This window comes from Gekko japonicus, unplaced genomic scaffold, assembly GCF_001447785.1.
Source record: "Gekko japonicus isolate JY-2015 unplaced genomic scaffold, Gekko_japonicus_V1.1 scaffold1198, whole genome shotgun sequence".
Lineage (NCBI taxonomy): Eukaryota > Metazoa > Chordata > Lepidosauria > Squamata > Gekkonidae > Gekko > Gekko japonicus.
Window position 1 is genome coordinate 171,714 of NW_015170924.1, and position 14,652 is coordinate 186,365.

At 48.0% G+C, this 14,652-nt stretch overlaps 1 protein-coding gene across 1 annotated transcript in view; it reads right to left on the reverse strand.

Annotated features, from left to right (window-relative positions):
* Nucleotides 1–7,016: 7,016 nt before the first annotated feature.
* The window catches only part of LOC107116789 (transmembrane protein 229b-like), an 11,710-nt gene continuing 4,074 nt past the window's right edge, over nt 7,017–14,652 (reverse strand). Inside the window, exon 2 of the mRNA XM_015418788.1 lies at nt 7,017–7,620. Within this exon, the coding sequence (XP_015274274.1) occupies nt 7,069–7,551 (483 nt within the window). The 5' untranslated portion in view covers nt 7,552–7,620 and the 3' untranslated portion in view covers nt 7,017–7,068. The remainder of the gene's footprint in view (nt 7,621–14,652) is intronic.

Sequence of the window (14,652 nt, forward strand, 5' to 3'; positions counted from 1 at the left end):
CAACTTGCCCATCTGATCACAGTCTATAGGTAGCTAAGCTGCTCAGTTTTGCTCCGTCTTGAACTCAGTAATTATGGCATTTATTTTCCTTCACAGAAACTAAATTCTTCTAGCTCATCTTCTGAAGGTAGCACAGTTGATATTGGACTTCCTGCCGAAGAGCAACCAGAAGTAGAAGCTGAGGAAGCACAAGAACCAGAAGCTTGTTTTACAGAAGGTGAGGGAAGGTAACATTAAGCCAGCGGCTGCCAGACAACTTTGTTTGGCTTCTGTCTACTTCTATTGTTGGGGGAAAAATAAGTTTTGAAGGAACAAAAGCCAAGTTTACATTTTCTGTATGTTGATGACAGATTCTTGTAGAAGTATGTCAATTTAATAACTTGGTTGTAGAACGTGAAACAAAGTAATTTGGAAGGGTTTTTGTTGTTGTCTTTAATGGGTTGTCAGATTTTAATATATTTTCAGGTTGTGTACGAAAATTCAAGTGTTGTCAAGTTAGCGTAGAAGATGGAAGAGGAAAACTATGGTGGAATCTTAGAAAAACCTGTTTCCGAATAGTTGAACACAACTGGTTTGAAACCTTCATTGTCTTTATGATTCTTCTTAGCAGTGGTGCCCTGGTAAGTGAAAACAAAAGAAAAAATTCCTAAGTTATGGCTTATGTGTAAAAAAAAATACATTTTGAAAACCATGGCCAACTTATGGTCCTTCTGAATTATTTAGAAACATGTTTCTAATAATACCTAGCCTCCATCAAGTACTTTACACATGATTATTGTTTAAATTTTATTGATAAAATATTCCTTGATGTTTGACCCAAAGACAGGAATCAACTGTATTATTTGTTCCATTCCATGTATTGCAGTAGAGTGCTGGCTTTTTGCTGTGAATAAATTTGTTGTTGTCCCAGTCCATATTTTTATATGGATTGTATCAACCTCTGCCTACTAAACATATGCTTTTTAAAAATGAGGTTCCAGTGGAGTAGGGCAAGAAGTTGCAGTGACAAGGACTCTGTAGGATAAACTGGCTCATTCAGATTTCATGTAAAACCATAATTAGGATGACTGTCTGAACCTGGCCACTCACTGTTGTTGTGTTGGTTTGTCAGGGAATATAAAACCAAAATCTGAAACCATGTTTGAAGTTGGTTTATCTGAAGAAGCGTGCGTGCACAGGGAAGCCTATACCCAGAAGTAAACTTTGTTGGTCTTAAAGGTGCCACTGGATTCATACTTTGTTTTGTTAACCACAGTTAGTCTTAAATACGGTTCTGCATTCTGTACAAACATGGACATCGTAGCTTACTCCTGGCTAGGGACATATGAACACCTGCCAGTTTGGCTCATGCTCTGTTCACTGATCACAAGCAGGGACGATTTTTCGAGGACTGGTTCAGTAAGTCATCAATCTGTTTGCCGGTATTCAACATGTTGCTTCACTGTATTTATTCCTAGCCATGCATTGCGACTGAGGGGTGACATGATTGAGGTTTATAAGATTATGCATGGGAAAGAGCAGGTAGAGAAAGAGGTACTTTTCTCCCTTTCTCACAATACAAGAACTCGTGGGCACTCCATGAAACTGCAGAGCGGTCGGGTTAGAACGGATAAAAGGAAGTACTTCTTCACCCAAAGAGTGATTAACACATGGAATTCACTGCCACAGGAGGTGGTGGCGGCTACAAGCATGGACGGCTTCCAAAGGGAATTAGATAAGCATATGGAGCAGAGGTCCATCAGTGGCCCCTATTAGCCACAAGGTATAGATAGGGACTCTGGGGCAAGTGATGCTCTGTCATCTTGGTGCTTGGGGGGGGGGGTCAACAGTGGGAGGGCTTCTAATGTCCTGGCCCCACTGGTGGACCTCCTGATGGACTGGTGGACCTCCTGATGGCCCCTGGTATTTCTGGCCACTGTGTGATACAGAATGTTGGGCTGGATGGGCCTTTGGCCTGATCCAACATTGGCGTCTCTTATGTTTTTATGTTCTTAAGCAGAGTCCTTGTTGGAAGACACAGAGTCCAATTCGCCACTGGATTTGCTGTCAACTTCTTCCTTAGCGACCTCATCTGTCTCTCCCAAATGCAATCTCAGGAACTCACGTGCTTTAAGGACAGAGTCAATCTTTTCTTTTTTATCAAGGAATTTCAAAATGACGCCTTCTGGAATTGGGAGCAACCCACTTTGGAGTCCTGTGAATGTGGCAAGGCTCGGTTAAAACAAAGCAATGGAGGTACGTGGCCGGACACCTCAGCTGATGAAACGTTGCGTGGGAGCTGTTTGCCGATGTCGGAAACGCCGCTGCAGGAACCTGACTTCGAACACGTTTGCTGACGTACGGCCAAGTCATGGGACTAAATTGCTCGAGGCAAGGTACAACCGTTGCCTTCTCCTTTGCTTCCACTAAGAGGCAGCAAAGGGCCAGGAGGCCATATTGACTGTCTTCTGTATTGGCAAAAAACAACAACCCCGCCCCCCAAGAAGCTGTTTTGGACCTGCCCTGGCGTGGCCCCACAGAATTCAGGCTCCAGGTAACGGTTGCCAACCTCCAGGTGGGTAGCAATACATGAGAGATCACGGAAGAAGCAGTTAAAAAGGTAAAGGTTCCCTTGCTCGAAAGCCAGTCGACTCCGACTCTAGGGTTGCGGTGCTCATCTCCGTTTCAAAGCTGAAGAGCCAGCGCTGTCCGAAGACATTTCCGTGGTCATGTGGCCGGCATGACTAAACACCAAGGCGCACGGAACCCTGTTACCTTCCCACTGAAGTGGTACCTATTATCCACTTGCAATTTCTTGCTTTCGAACTGCTAGGTTGGCAGGTAACATTGTATAGTCAATTATATTTCAAGGTGGGTACCCATTTTGGTCTGAACTCGTGGGCACTCTGTGAAATTGCTGAGCGGTTGGGTTAGAACACACAAAAGGAAGTCCTTCACCCAAAGAGTGATTCACAGGTGGAATTCCCTGCCACAGGAGGTGGTGGTGGCTATAAGCATGGACGGCTTCAAGAGGGAATTGGATAAGCAGAGGTCCATCGGTGGCTATGAGCCACAAGGTATAGATAGAAGGTCTCGGTCTGGGGCAAGGGATGCTCTGTATTCTTGGTGCTGGGGAGGGGGGCAACAGTGGGAGGGCTTCTATTGTCCCGGCCCCACTGCTGGACCTCCTGAGGGCACCTGGTATTTTTGGCCACTGTGTGACAGAGTGTTGGACTGGATGGGCCTTTGGCCTGATCCAACATTGGCTTCTCTTATGTTCTTATGTCTGGGGCAAGTGATGCTCTGTATTCCTGGTGCTTGAGGGGCAAATGTGGGAGGGCTCCTAGTGTCCTGGCCCCACTGCTGGACCTCCTGATGGCCCCTGGTATTTTTGGCCACTGTGTGACACAGAGTGTTGGACTAGATGGGCCATTGGCCTGATCCAACACTGGCTTCTCTTATGTTCTTAACAAAGTTATGAGTCCAGTGGCACCTTTAAGACCAACAAAGTTTTATTCAAGATGTGAGCTTTTGTAAGCGTGCACCCTTCGTCCGACGATGAAATGGAATTACATAGCATAGTTGTATCTATAGGGGTGGCTTGTTAAATTAGCATGCAGAATAGTGAAAATATTTTTTAAAAAACAGGTCAACAGAATGACAGGCTCTGGTTTCTGGCTACCATCTGTTTACCAAGCACATTTATACAAACACTGACACGCAAAGAGTATGACCAGCAACTGTTTTAAATAAGTAAAGTGCTCGCGCCAGGGGTTCAGTTCCAATTATTTCCTTATCAGTTTCTTCTTGTGCATGTTTAATCCAGTTGCTACGTTTGAATTAAACATAGACAAGAAGAAACATTTATGTGTTATACGCTTTGCATGTCAATGTCTGTACGAATGTGCTTGGTAAGCAATACAATTGACCATACAATCTTACACTGAGTCATTATATCACAGCTGTATTTTGATTATTCTTAACTTCCTGGTGGGCCCTGGAGATTCCAGGTGTCTCTCCAGCTTTGAGACGTGCCTGCAACGAGGTTCTTGTGGTTCATTCTCGAACGTTCTTGCTGGGTAGACCACCACCTCCCATCGTTCAAAATGCAACTCTTAGCTGACGGATTAATCACTAGACGCTGTAATCGATTTATTGGAGGGAGGGAGAGCCCAGTTTGGTGTAGTGGTTAGGAGCAAGTAATCTGGAAGAACCGGATTTGAGTCCCCACTCCTCCACATGCAGCTGCTGGTGTGACCTTGGGTCAGTCACAAGTTCTCTCAGAGCTGTTCTCTCAAGGGCAGTTCTCAAAGAGCACTCTCAGCTGCTGGCATGACCTTGGGTCAGTCACAAGTTCTCTCAGAGCTGTTCTCTCAAGGGCAGTTCTGGAAAGAGCTCTCTCAGCCCCACCTACCTCAAAAGGTGTCTGTTGTGGGGAGGGGAAGGGAAAGGAGTTTGTAAGCCGCTCTGAGATTCCTTCGGGTAGTGAAGGGCGGGGTATAAATCCAATCTCTTCTTCTCTTCTTCTTCTTCTCCCCATATGCAGCTGCTTGTGTGACCTTGGGTCAGTCACAAGTTCTCTCAGAGCTGTTCTCTCAAGGGCAGTTCTGGAAAGAGCTCTCTCAGACCCACCTACCTCAGAAGGTGTCTGTTGTGGGGAGGGGAAGGGAAAGGAGTTTGTAAACCGCTTTGAGATTCCTTCAGGTAGTCAAGGGTGGGGTATAAATCCAATCTCTTCTCTTTCTCTCTCTCCCCCTCCCCCCCTTCTTCAAATCCAAAGCTGGAAGAATGTGTAGGTTGCATTCCTTCTCCCTCAGGGATTTTTAAAAATTACTTTTGGATGTATTCGTTCTTTAAATTACATCTATGCTGCTCGTGGAACTGCGGTGGCTCAAGTGGTTAAGACACTGAACTGCAGGCTGTGGAAGGTCAGTAGTTCAGCAGTTCGAGACCCGAGTGTGCCGCATGACGGAGTGAGCTCCCATCTCTAGTTCCAGCTCCTGCCAACCTAGCAGTTCGAAAGCAAGAAATTGCAAGTAGATAAATAGGTACCACTTTCGGTGGGAAGGTAACAGCATTCCGTGCGCCTTGGTGTTTAGTCATGCCGGCCACATGACCACGGAAATGTCTTTGGACAGCACTGGCTCTTTGGCTTTGAAATGGAGATAAGCACCGCAACCCTAGAGTCAGATTCAACTGGCTTTCGAGCAAGGGAACCTTTATGCTGCTCGTAGAGATGCCCCAAACAAGGAGAATTCATAACGCATGGCTGGTGCCCCGTGAACCAGTTCAGATCTCTGGCCCTTTCACTAGGTTGGCTCACAGAGCCAGGTAGGTATTCCAAGTCGTCCTTTTCTCCTGCGCTTTCCCAGAAGAGCAGGGCGGCCAGCTCCGTGTTAGGAAATACCTGGAGATTTGGGGCGGGTGGAGTCGGGGGGAGGGCCTCCAGCCACTGTCTGGAGGTTGGCAACCCTATGAGAGGAGGAAGAAAAGGAAGGTGAGGATGCAAAAAGAGAAAGAAAGGAAACCTTCCAAGGAACGGTGTTTTTGGGATACACCCATCAAAAGCAGAAGATGGGTTCCTGAGAGAAGGAAAGAGTCCCTCTCCATTTCCTGACTCCCCCCCTTTCCCTCTCTTCCTGGACCAACCCAGTTTTAGGGTCCTCAGGCTGGGAAATACCTGGAGATCGAGGTGTGTATGTGTGTGGAGCCCGAGGAGGGCGGGGTCTGGGGAGGTGAGGGACTTCAATGGGGTAGAATGCTGTAGAGTCCACCTCCCAAGGCAGCCATTTTCTCCAAGGGAGCAGACCTCTGTCACCTGGAGACAGGCCCGTAGCTACAGTGGGGCTTTGGGGGGCGCCGCCCCCTTTCTTAAAGGCACAGCCTCACAAGAATTTCTCCCGTAAATGCTTTTTTCCAATCATTTAAAAAAAAATTCAAAGGCATGTGCTCCTTTAAGCAGAGTGGGGTGCTGCAGTTGACTAATTCCCACCCTCAGCAAGGGGGTTGGAATAGGTGGCCTCTAGGGTCCCTTCTCACTCTGCGTCAAGAAACTGGTCTCCATTTAGAGAGTTTTCCTGCCTACGTGTTAGCTTTCTGGACTACAGAAGTCGTCAGCCCCACTTGTTGGCTTGTTATCAGAACTGTTGCTTCAGCTGGCAGAAGTAATTAACTTGCAGCAGCTGAGAACTCTCGGCTAAAGTGGCCAGCCGCTTGCAATTTAGAGATATATCCTGGTCACAGCTTTCTATTGGCTAAATGGCTTTTCTTTCTGCACTGAGAACTTCAGCCCCGCCAAGAAAGAAAAAATTTGCCCCACGAGCCACAAAATCCGGGCTATGGGCCTGCCTGGAGATCAGTCGTAATCAGCAGGGGTCATTTCCTGCGGGAGTCGACAGGAGCAGAGCTCCGGCAGTAAGGGGTGGGCACATGCAACAAGCCCTCAGTCGGGCCACAAGGAGCAAGAAGCAGCCAGGTAAGTTGCAGAGCCCCCCCCCTGGCCCGCCTTCAGGTACAAGTTCTCCCTCCTCTGTGAGGGCAGATCTGCACATTCCCTCCCCACCCATAGCTAGTAATCCAAAACAGTCCAGTGGCACCTTTAAGACCAAGTTTTATTCAGGTACAAGCTCTCCCTCCTCTGTTAACACTCTGCGCTCTCCCCCCCCCCCCCAATAGCTAGCAATCCAAAACAGTCCAGTGGAGCCTGAGCGGTGGGTGTTGCCTTCTGACACACTTCCGGTGATGTCAAGGAGTGTGGCATATGCAAATAAGTTATGCTAATGAGTTATGCTAATGAGCTCCTGCACCTCTTTTTCTACGAAATGACCCCTGGTAATCAGTGTTCCCTCCATGCTGAGTTAGTGTGAGCCAGCTCACAGTTTTTTAGCTTCCGGCGGCTCACACATTTTTGCCTTGGCTCAGGAAGGAGGTGGCCCCAGAGCAAACTAATTCATGCAGTCGCCTGCCCACAACTTGAATGCCGGCAGCTCACAAAGCTGAACTTTTGCTCATAAGGACCCACAGCTTAGAGGGAGCGTCGGTCGTAATCCCAGGAGGTCTCCGGTCACCAGACCTGGAAGGCCGGCCACCCTAGTCGTCCTTCAGCTCAAATCGGGGCATCCGTTTCTTCTCGGTTTTCCACGGCTCGGCCAGCAGGAGCCGGAGGGTGTTGCAGATCACCAGCTTCTCCAGCAGCAGGGAGCCCACGAACCAGAAGAGGAAGTACTCCAGGGCGACGAGGCCCATCAGGTGGTAGGTGTACTCGCTGTAGTCCCAGGGGCAGGCGCCGACGAGGGACAGGAGGCCGCCCGTGCCAAACTCCCACGAGTAGATGCACAGAATGTACAGGACGCACCTGGTCAGGAGGCAGCACTCCGTCCGCAGGCCCAGGTAGACGTACTCCATGGTCAGGCCGCAGCAGCTGTAGACCAAGAAGGAGCCCGGGCTGCCGGCGCGTTGGAAGGGGCTGTCGTCGCCCACCATGGCCGCAAAGATCTTCTCCAGGAAGTAGCCGTGGATGGCGTAGATGTAGGACCGGATCAGCCGGTTCAGGGGCTCCGGCGGGCTCCCCATGGCAGGTGACCTGCGTGGAGGGAGAGGGGAGGATTCAGGTGCACTGCGGACGCCCCGAGTTCGACAGATCTAGAGACCCACAAAGGTTTAGTCAAGGTGTGAGATTTCGTGCGCATGCACGGGAGGCGAGGTTCGAACTTATAGACTGAGGGCTGCACAGCAAACGGGCATGTTTTTTTTAAAACCTCTTTATTAGGATATCACAATGAGTAAACCTATAATTCATGCAACACATTGTCTCATATCCTTTTTTCTTCTATAAACCCCCCCCACACACACTGACTTCCCACAGTGCTCAAACTTACAGTTCCCTCCTAGGTTCCCCTTTCCCAACTCTTAGCTATTATTTATTTATTACAGGCAACGTATCTCTTTATCTCTAGATCCATATATGTTTAAACTTACTCTACATAGCCCTCCGTCGTAATAATTGTCTAAGCAAAATAAATTGTTTTTAACATCCCAATATTTCTCCAAATAGTCTTTAAAGTCCTTCCAATCTGCAAAAAAAAGTCTGCTGCTTCTTGATTTTTAACATGACGAAGACGTTTTAAGACTGGCGAGGACAAAACAAAATAACAAGCTTCAGGTGATAAGGCCAGCAGTTGTAAAGCAATAAATGCGTCAGAATAGCAGATAAATGTCTAAAGGTGTTTTCTCTTCAGACATGTGTCTGCCATTCTGACCTATTCATTGCTTTACAACCTTATCACCTTAACTTAAGAACATAAGAACATAAGAGAAGCCAAATGTTGGATCGGGCCAATAGCCCATCTAGTCCAACACTCTGTATCACACAGTGGCCAAAAATACCAGGTACCCTCAGGAGGTCCAGCAGTGGGGCTAAGAGACTAGAAGCCCTCCCACTGTTGCCCCCCCCCAAGCACCAAGAATACAGAGCATCACCTGCCCCAGCCTGAGAGTTCCTATCTATAGCTTGTGGCTCATAGCCACTGGTGGGCCTCTGCTCCAGATGCTTATCCAATTCCCTCTTGAAGCCGTCCATGCTTGTAGCCGCCACCACCTCCTGTGGCAGTGAATTCCATGTGTGACTCACTCTTTGGGTGAAGAAGTACTTCCTTTTATCTGTTCTAACCTGACCGCTCAGCCATTTCATGGAGTGCCCACGAGTTCTTGCCTTGTGAACTTGTTATTTCGTTTTCACTTTGCATCTATCTCAAACATCATCATGTTACATGTTCATTAAAAATATAATTAAAAATTAATTAAAAATAGGTATTGCATTAAAGGAGATGCGGTGGCTCAAGTGGTTAAGACGCGTGCCCACGAGTTCTTGCCTTGTGAACTTCTTATTTCGTTTTCACTTTGCACCTATCTCAAACATCATCATGTTGCATGTTCATTAAAAATATAATTAAGAATTAATTAAAATATAGGTATTGCATTAAAGGAGATGCGGTGGCTCAAGTGGTTAAGACGCTGAACTGAAGGCTGTGGAAGGTCGGTAGTTCAGCAGTTCGAGACCTGAGTTGCCGCATGATGGAGTGAGCTCCCATCTCTAGTTCCAGCTCCTGCCAACCTAGCAGTTCGAAAGCAAGAAATTGCAAGTAGATAAATAGGTGCCACTTTGGTGGGAAGGGAACAGTGTTCCGTGGGCTTCGGTGTCTAGTCATGCCGGCCACATGACCACGGAAACGTCTTTGGACAGAGCTGGCTCTTCGGCTTTGAAACGGAGATGAGCACCACAACCCTAGAGTCGGATTCGACTGGCTTTCGAGCAAGGGAAACTTTACCTTTACTTTTATTGCATTAAAAGAAAAGAAAAGAAATAGGTAACTGCTGCCACTGGGTATGGTTTGCTGTGGGTTGGAACCCATCGGGTAATTCTGCATCATTTAATGCGCCATGTTAACCCTTTGGCACTGGGCTCAGCTCTCTCTCTCTCTTTTTTTTTAAGACTTCTGGTTCATTCTACAACCCAAATCCTATTTCCTTGTTTCTGGAAGGCCCCTCTTGTCGACTGTATCACAATGACACTTCACCACTACACCAAACTGGCTCAAACTAGTAATGACTCTCTCTCTCTCTCTTTTTTTTTAAGACTTCTGGTTCATTCTACAACCCAAATCCTATTTCCTTGTTTCTGGAAGGCCCCTCTTGTCGACTGTATCACAATGACACTTCACCACTACACCAAACTGGCTCAAACTAGTAATGACCAGTCCCCAACCGCCGCCATCAGAAGCCCTCAAAAAGCCACCCAGGGGCTCTGTGGAGAAAAAAAAATATGCAGGGGCGAACGGCCATTGCCGAAGGAAAGAAAACTCCTCTGTGGATTCTCTGTTGCCAATGTGAAGGCCTTGGCATCGTCGGCAGCCAGAAATGCAAAACAGAGAATCCTCAGACTGTGGACACAGGCCAAATTTCACCAAGAAGGCAGGTCCTGTGCTGGAGAAAAAGAAAAGATATGTGGGCTACCCGTGCAGAAGATGGTTATCTGTCTCTTGTCTATCTAGCACAGGGGTGTCAAACATGTGGCCCGGGGGCCGGATAAGGCCCCCGGAGGGCTTCTATCAGGCCCGCAGCGGAACTGGCTGTCTCCTGCTGCTTCTTCCAGTTCTGCTGCTGCTGCGTCATCGTAGGTTTGCAGCTTACAGATACACCCCTGAACAGCCTACTCAAGACTGCAACAGCACAGACATTATGATGCAGTAATTCAGAGCAAGAGGCGTCAGTCATCAGACCCTGTTCAATAAACAAAATATTGCAAGAGTGCTGATGTTTTAAACATGTTTCTATTTTAAGTGTTTGTGTTTGTGTCCTTTATAAAGTTTATATCTCTGCTACCTGGCATTACATTTTATGACACACATGGCCCGGCCCAACAAGGTCTCATTTATGTCAGATCCGGCCCCTGTAACAAATGAGCTCTTCTTCAGGGAGCTCCTGTCTTTTGATTTCCCCTTCCCAAAGATCCTGACACAGCCCAGTCCCTTTGAGCTAAAGCCTGGCTGAAGTTGAGGCCTTTTGGGGTGCTACTGTGGAAACCCTGGAGCCACGTTTTGGCCGGGTTGCCCGGCTTGTTTTCAAGGCCTCCTCAGCAGCCATGAAGAGCAGAAACCAGGAGGAGAGACGGGATTCCAGATCCCTCGGCAGATACCAGCTCTGGAACGGAATTGCCAAACGGAAGGGCGTGGACACAGGCAGAAGAATTTGTCTGCGCCGGGTCATCGAACAGAAGGGGCTCTTGTCCACACGTCCGGATTAGTTTTAAACCGAATTGAGGGTTGAAAGTCGCCCTCCCACCCGCCTCCCCGAGAAACCTGCGAGTTGTAGATCGGGGACAACGTTCGCATTAAAAAATTAAAAACAGCCTCCTCCTCACAGGCAGAGAAGAAGAGGAGGAGGAGGAGGAGGAGGAGATTGGATTTATACCCCACCCTTCACTACCAGAAGGAGTCTCAGAGTGGCTTACAGTCTCCTTTCCCCTCCTCTCCCCACAACAGACACCCTGTGAGGTAGGCTGAGAGAGCTCTCTCGAGGACTGCCCTTGAGAGAACAGCTCTGAGAGAACTGTGACTGACCCAAGGTCACACCAGCAGCTGCATGTGGTGGAGAAGAAGAGATTGGATTTATACCCCGCCCTTCACTACCCAAAGGAGTCTCAGAGCGGCTGACAAACTCCTTTCCCTTCCCCTCCCCACAACAGACACCCTGCGAGGCAGGGGGGGCTGAGAGAGCTCTTGACAGAAGCTGCTCTTTTTCAAGGACAGCTCTGACAGAACTATGGCTTGCCCAAGCTCATCCAGCAGGTACAAGTGGAGGAGGAGTGGGGAATCAAACCCGGCTTTCCAAGGTTAGAGTCCGCGCACTTAACCACCACACCAAACTGGCTTCAGGGCTCAGACAGCTACCGATGGTTTCCAACTAGCAAAAATAGGGATGTCAGCACTGGGTTGAGGAATGCCCGTCAGCTGTTTACATTCGCCAGGCCACCTCTGTGAACGGGAACAATTGGACACAAGCCAGCCGCCAGAAACTGGAACCCTGAGCCGTTCTGGATATTCCAATTGAGACTGGAAAAGTTCCTAAGGTAAGCTCCAATGTGAAGCTGCGGAGCTGGAATCCGCCCCTACCTCTTGTACCTTTCCTCTCCCACCCTTCCTCCGGGACGGCATGCACGATTCTCCCTTCCGCATTTCGCCCTCCCAACGGCCCTGCGAGGTAGACTAGACTGAGAGAAGGCAACTGGCCGGTGGTCACCCAGAGAGCTTCACATCAGAGAGGAGGATTTGAACGCGTTTCTCCCCCAGCCTAGGCCAACATTATAATCACGGCTTGCAGATGTGCCGCTCCAACCGCATCAAGCTCAGGCTCAACATGGCCTGGGAGCTGTTAGCACCCTGCGGGAAATAATTGCCTGTCATTAGAGAGTTACATGTACTATTTATCTCGCACCTGTCGGGCAGGGTCCACTCCTACTCCGGTCGGCTTGTTTATTCTTCTGGCTGCCTTCCCGGCTTCCATCCGCGCTCTGCACATTAGGCAACCCGCCTCCATCTTGGGTCGCTCGGCCTTCTGGGCTTTCTTGGCAACAACCCCCTCACCACCACCCCCAACCCTTCCTCTGTCTTTACCCCACCTTGCTGCCCATGGAAGGTAACACCTCTGTGCCTCTGACAAAGCGGAGCGTGGCGCTCAAGAGCGTGTGCCACAGTCGCACGGATAGTGCCTCAGGCAGGGGTCTCCAACGTGGTGCCCACGGGCGCTGGCGTGGCCCCTCCTTACACCTTTCCCGGTGCCCGCTAAATGTGGGGCCTTTTTAAAAGACGATGGGACCAATATAGAGCTACTGATTGGCGACTGGAGATCTGACCGATACTACCAGATGGCTGTGTCTCAGCTCGTGGAATATGTATACCTGTGTAGGTATGCCAGAAAATATTGTCAGACGATATACTCATTTTAAAAAGCGTCCTGTTAAACACAGCTTCTGCTGTGGACACAGATCTTGACATCAGGAATCGCAAGACTGAGAAACTTGTGGGAGAGCACTTCCGCCTTCCAGGACTACCAGTGGCTGTTTTATTACAATGGAAGTTCAGGAACAGAATGGAAAGGGAAATTGCTGAATTACAAGTTATTAACGACACTTGGAACAAAAGCCTCCCCGGGACTCAACAGGGATGTTGGTTTCCTATCTCATTACGTATGCTAACTCATTCAGTCCTCACATATGTATTCTCATACGGAGGGACTATACATGCTCAGTATTTTAGTGTATTTCTTTTTCAGAATAGTGTATTAGAATACTGAATGTAATATAAGGAATATTGGAATGAATTGGCTGAACTGCACCCACCTCAAAAAATAAAAAAATGCTGTTAAGTGACCTCCATGCCTGAGAGGAGTAAATGGAGAGTATCAGTCTTATTTTGACATATTCCAATTCCAATTCCAATAATCCTTATTGGCATAACATTTTTTACATATTTGTTGCTTTAGAACTATTGACCTTATAACCGTAGCTTGTCATTTAGTTCTGTCCTTGCTTATCTTAAAACATCGTCATCATGTTACTTCTTAATTTGCTGTTCGGCCTGTCTATAAGTTTGAACCTCACCTTCTTTCCAATGTATTTGAAAAAATGTGCACGCACACGAAAGCTCATACCTTGAATAAAACTTTGTTGCTCTTAAAGGTGCCCCTGGACTCTAAATCCGTTCTTCAGTTTCCGCGTGAAATACTGAAGAGCTACATACGTGGGATACGTACATAATGGGGGAAGAAATACTGAATCAATTGTCTACCAGCAACGATAGCCCTGATATGTCTCCCTTTATTCAAACATGGTTCCCTGTGATTGATTTTATCCCTACTAATTAATCACTTATGAACGGTTCTTATCCTATTGAAATATTGACGTTATAAACTCAATTTTTTTGTTACGAGAATGTACTGGTTCTATACTTGTCTCAAAAAAATTATACGTTTTCTCCATTTGACTTGAGTTACAGACTTTAGTCATGCTCTGAACCCATGTTTGAATGCAAGAATATACTAGTCCTATAATTGTTTTGTAAATGTACATGTTTGCTTTCTTTGGCTTGGCTTACGAATTTTACTATCACTGTACGATGACTCTCTCTGTAAGACGTATTTTTTATGCGACTTTGTGTTCTAATTTTCTCAAAATAAAAATTTAAATCTGAAGGGAGGAAAAAAGAGCTACCAAACAGAGCTACGCAGAGCATCACTCTCTGACGTTTTGTGGCTGGCTCCACCTCCTAGAGCAGCCATTTTGTGGACGCCCGATTGCCCAAGATACTCGCTGGCTCAGAAAGGTCGGGGACCCTTGGCCTTGGGCATCTCCCCAAGCCGAGCAGGAGGCCCAGCAACACCTTGGAGGTGAACGGGGTGCAATGTTCCCTCTAAGCTGAGTTAGTGTGAGCTAGCTCACCATTTTTTAGCCTCCGGCTCACACATTTTCGCCTTAGCTCAGGAAGGATGGCTCCAGAGCAAACTAATTTATGCAGCAGCCAAATCGCTCGCTCACAACTTTAATGCCAGTAGCACACAAAGTAGAATTTTTGCTCACAAGACTCCACGGCTTAGAGGGAACATTGACAGGGTGTATTCCAGCAGCGGGATTTGTGGGCGGGCACTCACTCCATCAGGTGTTAACATAAGAACACAAGAGACGCCAATGTTGGATCAGGCCAAAGGCCCATCCAGTCCAACACTCTGTGTCACACAGTGACCAGAAATACCAGTGCCATCAGGAGGTCCAGCAGTGGGCCCAGGACACTAGAAGCCCTCCCACTGTTGACCCCCCCCCAAGCACCAAGAAGACAGAGCATCACTTGCCCCAGAGCCCCTATCTATACCTTGTGGCTAATAGCCACTGATGGACCTCTGCTCCAGATGCTTATCTAATTCCCTTTTGAAGCCGTCCATGCTTGGTAATACCTGGAGATCTCCCACTCTTACAACTGATCTCCAGGTGACCCCTGGAGAAAATGGCTGGTCTGGAGGGCGAGCTCTCTGAGACCCCTTGCTGAGGCCCCTCCCCTCCCCAAACCCCGCCCTCCCCTGGCTCCACCCCCAAAATCTCCAGGTATTTCCCAACCCAGATCTGGC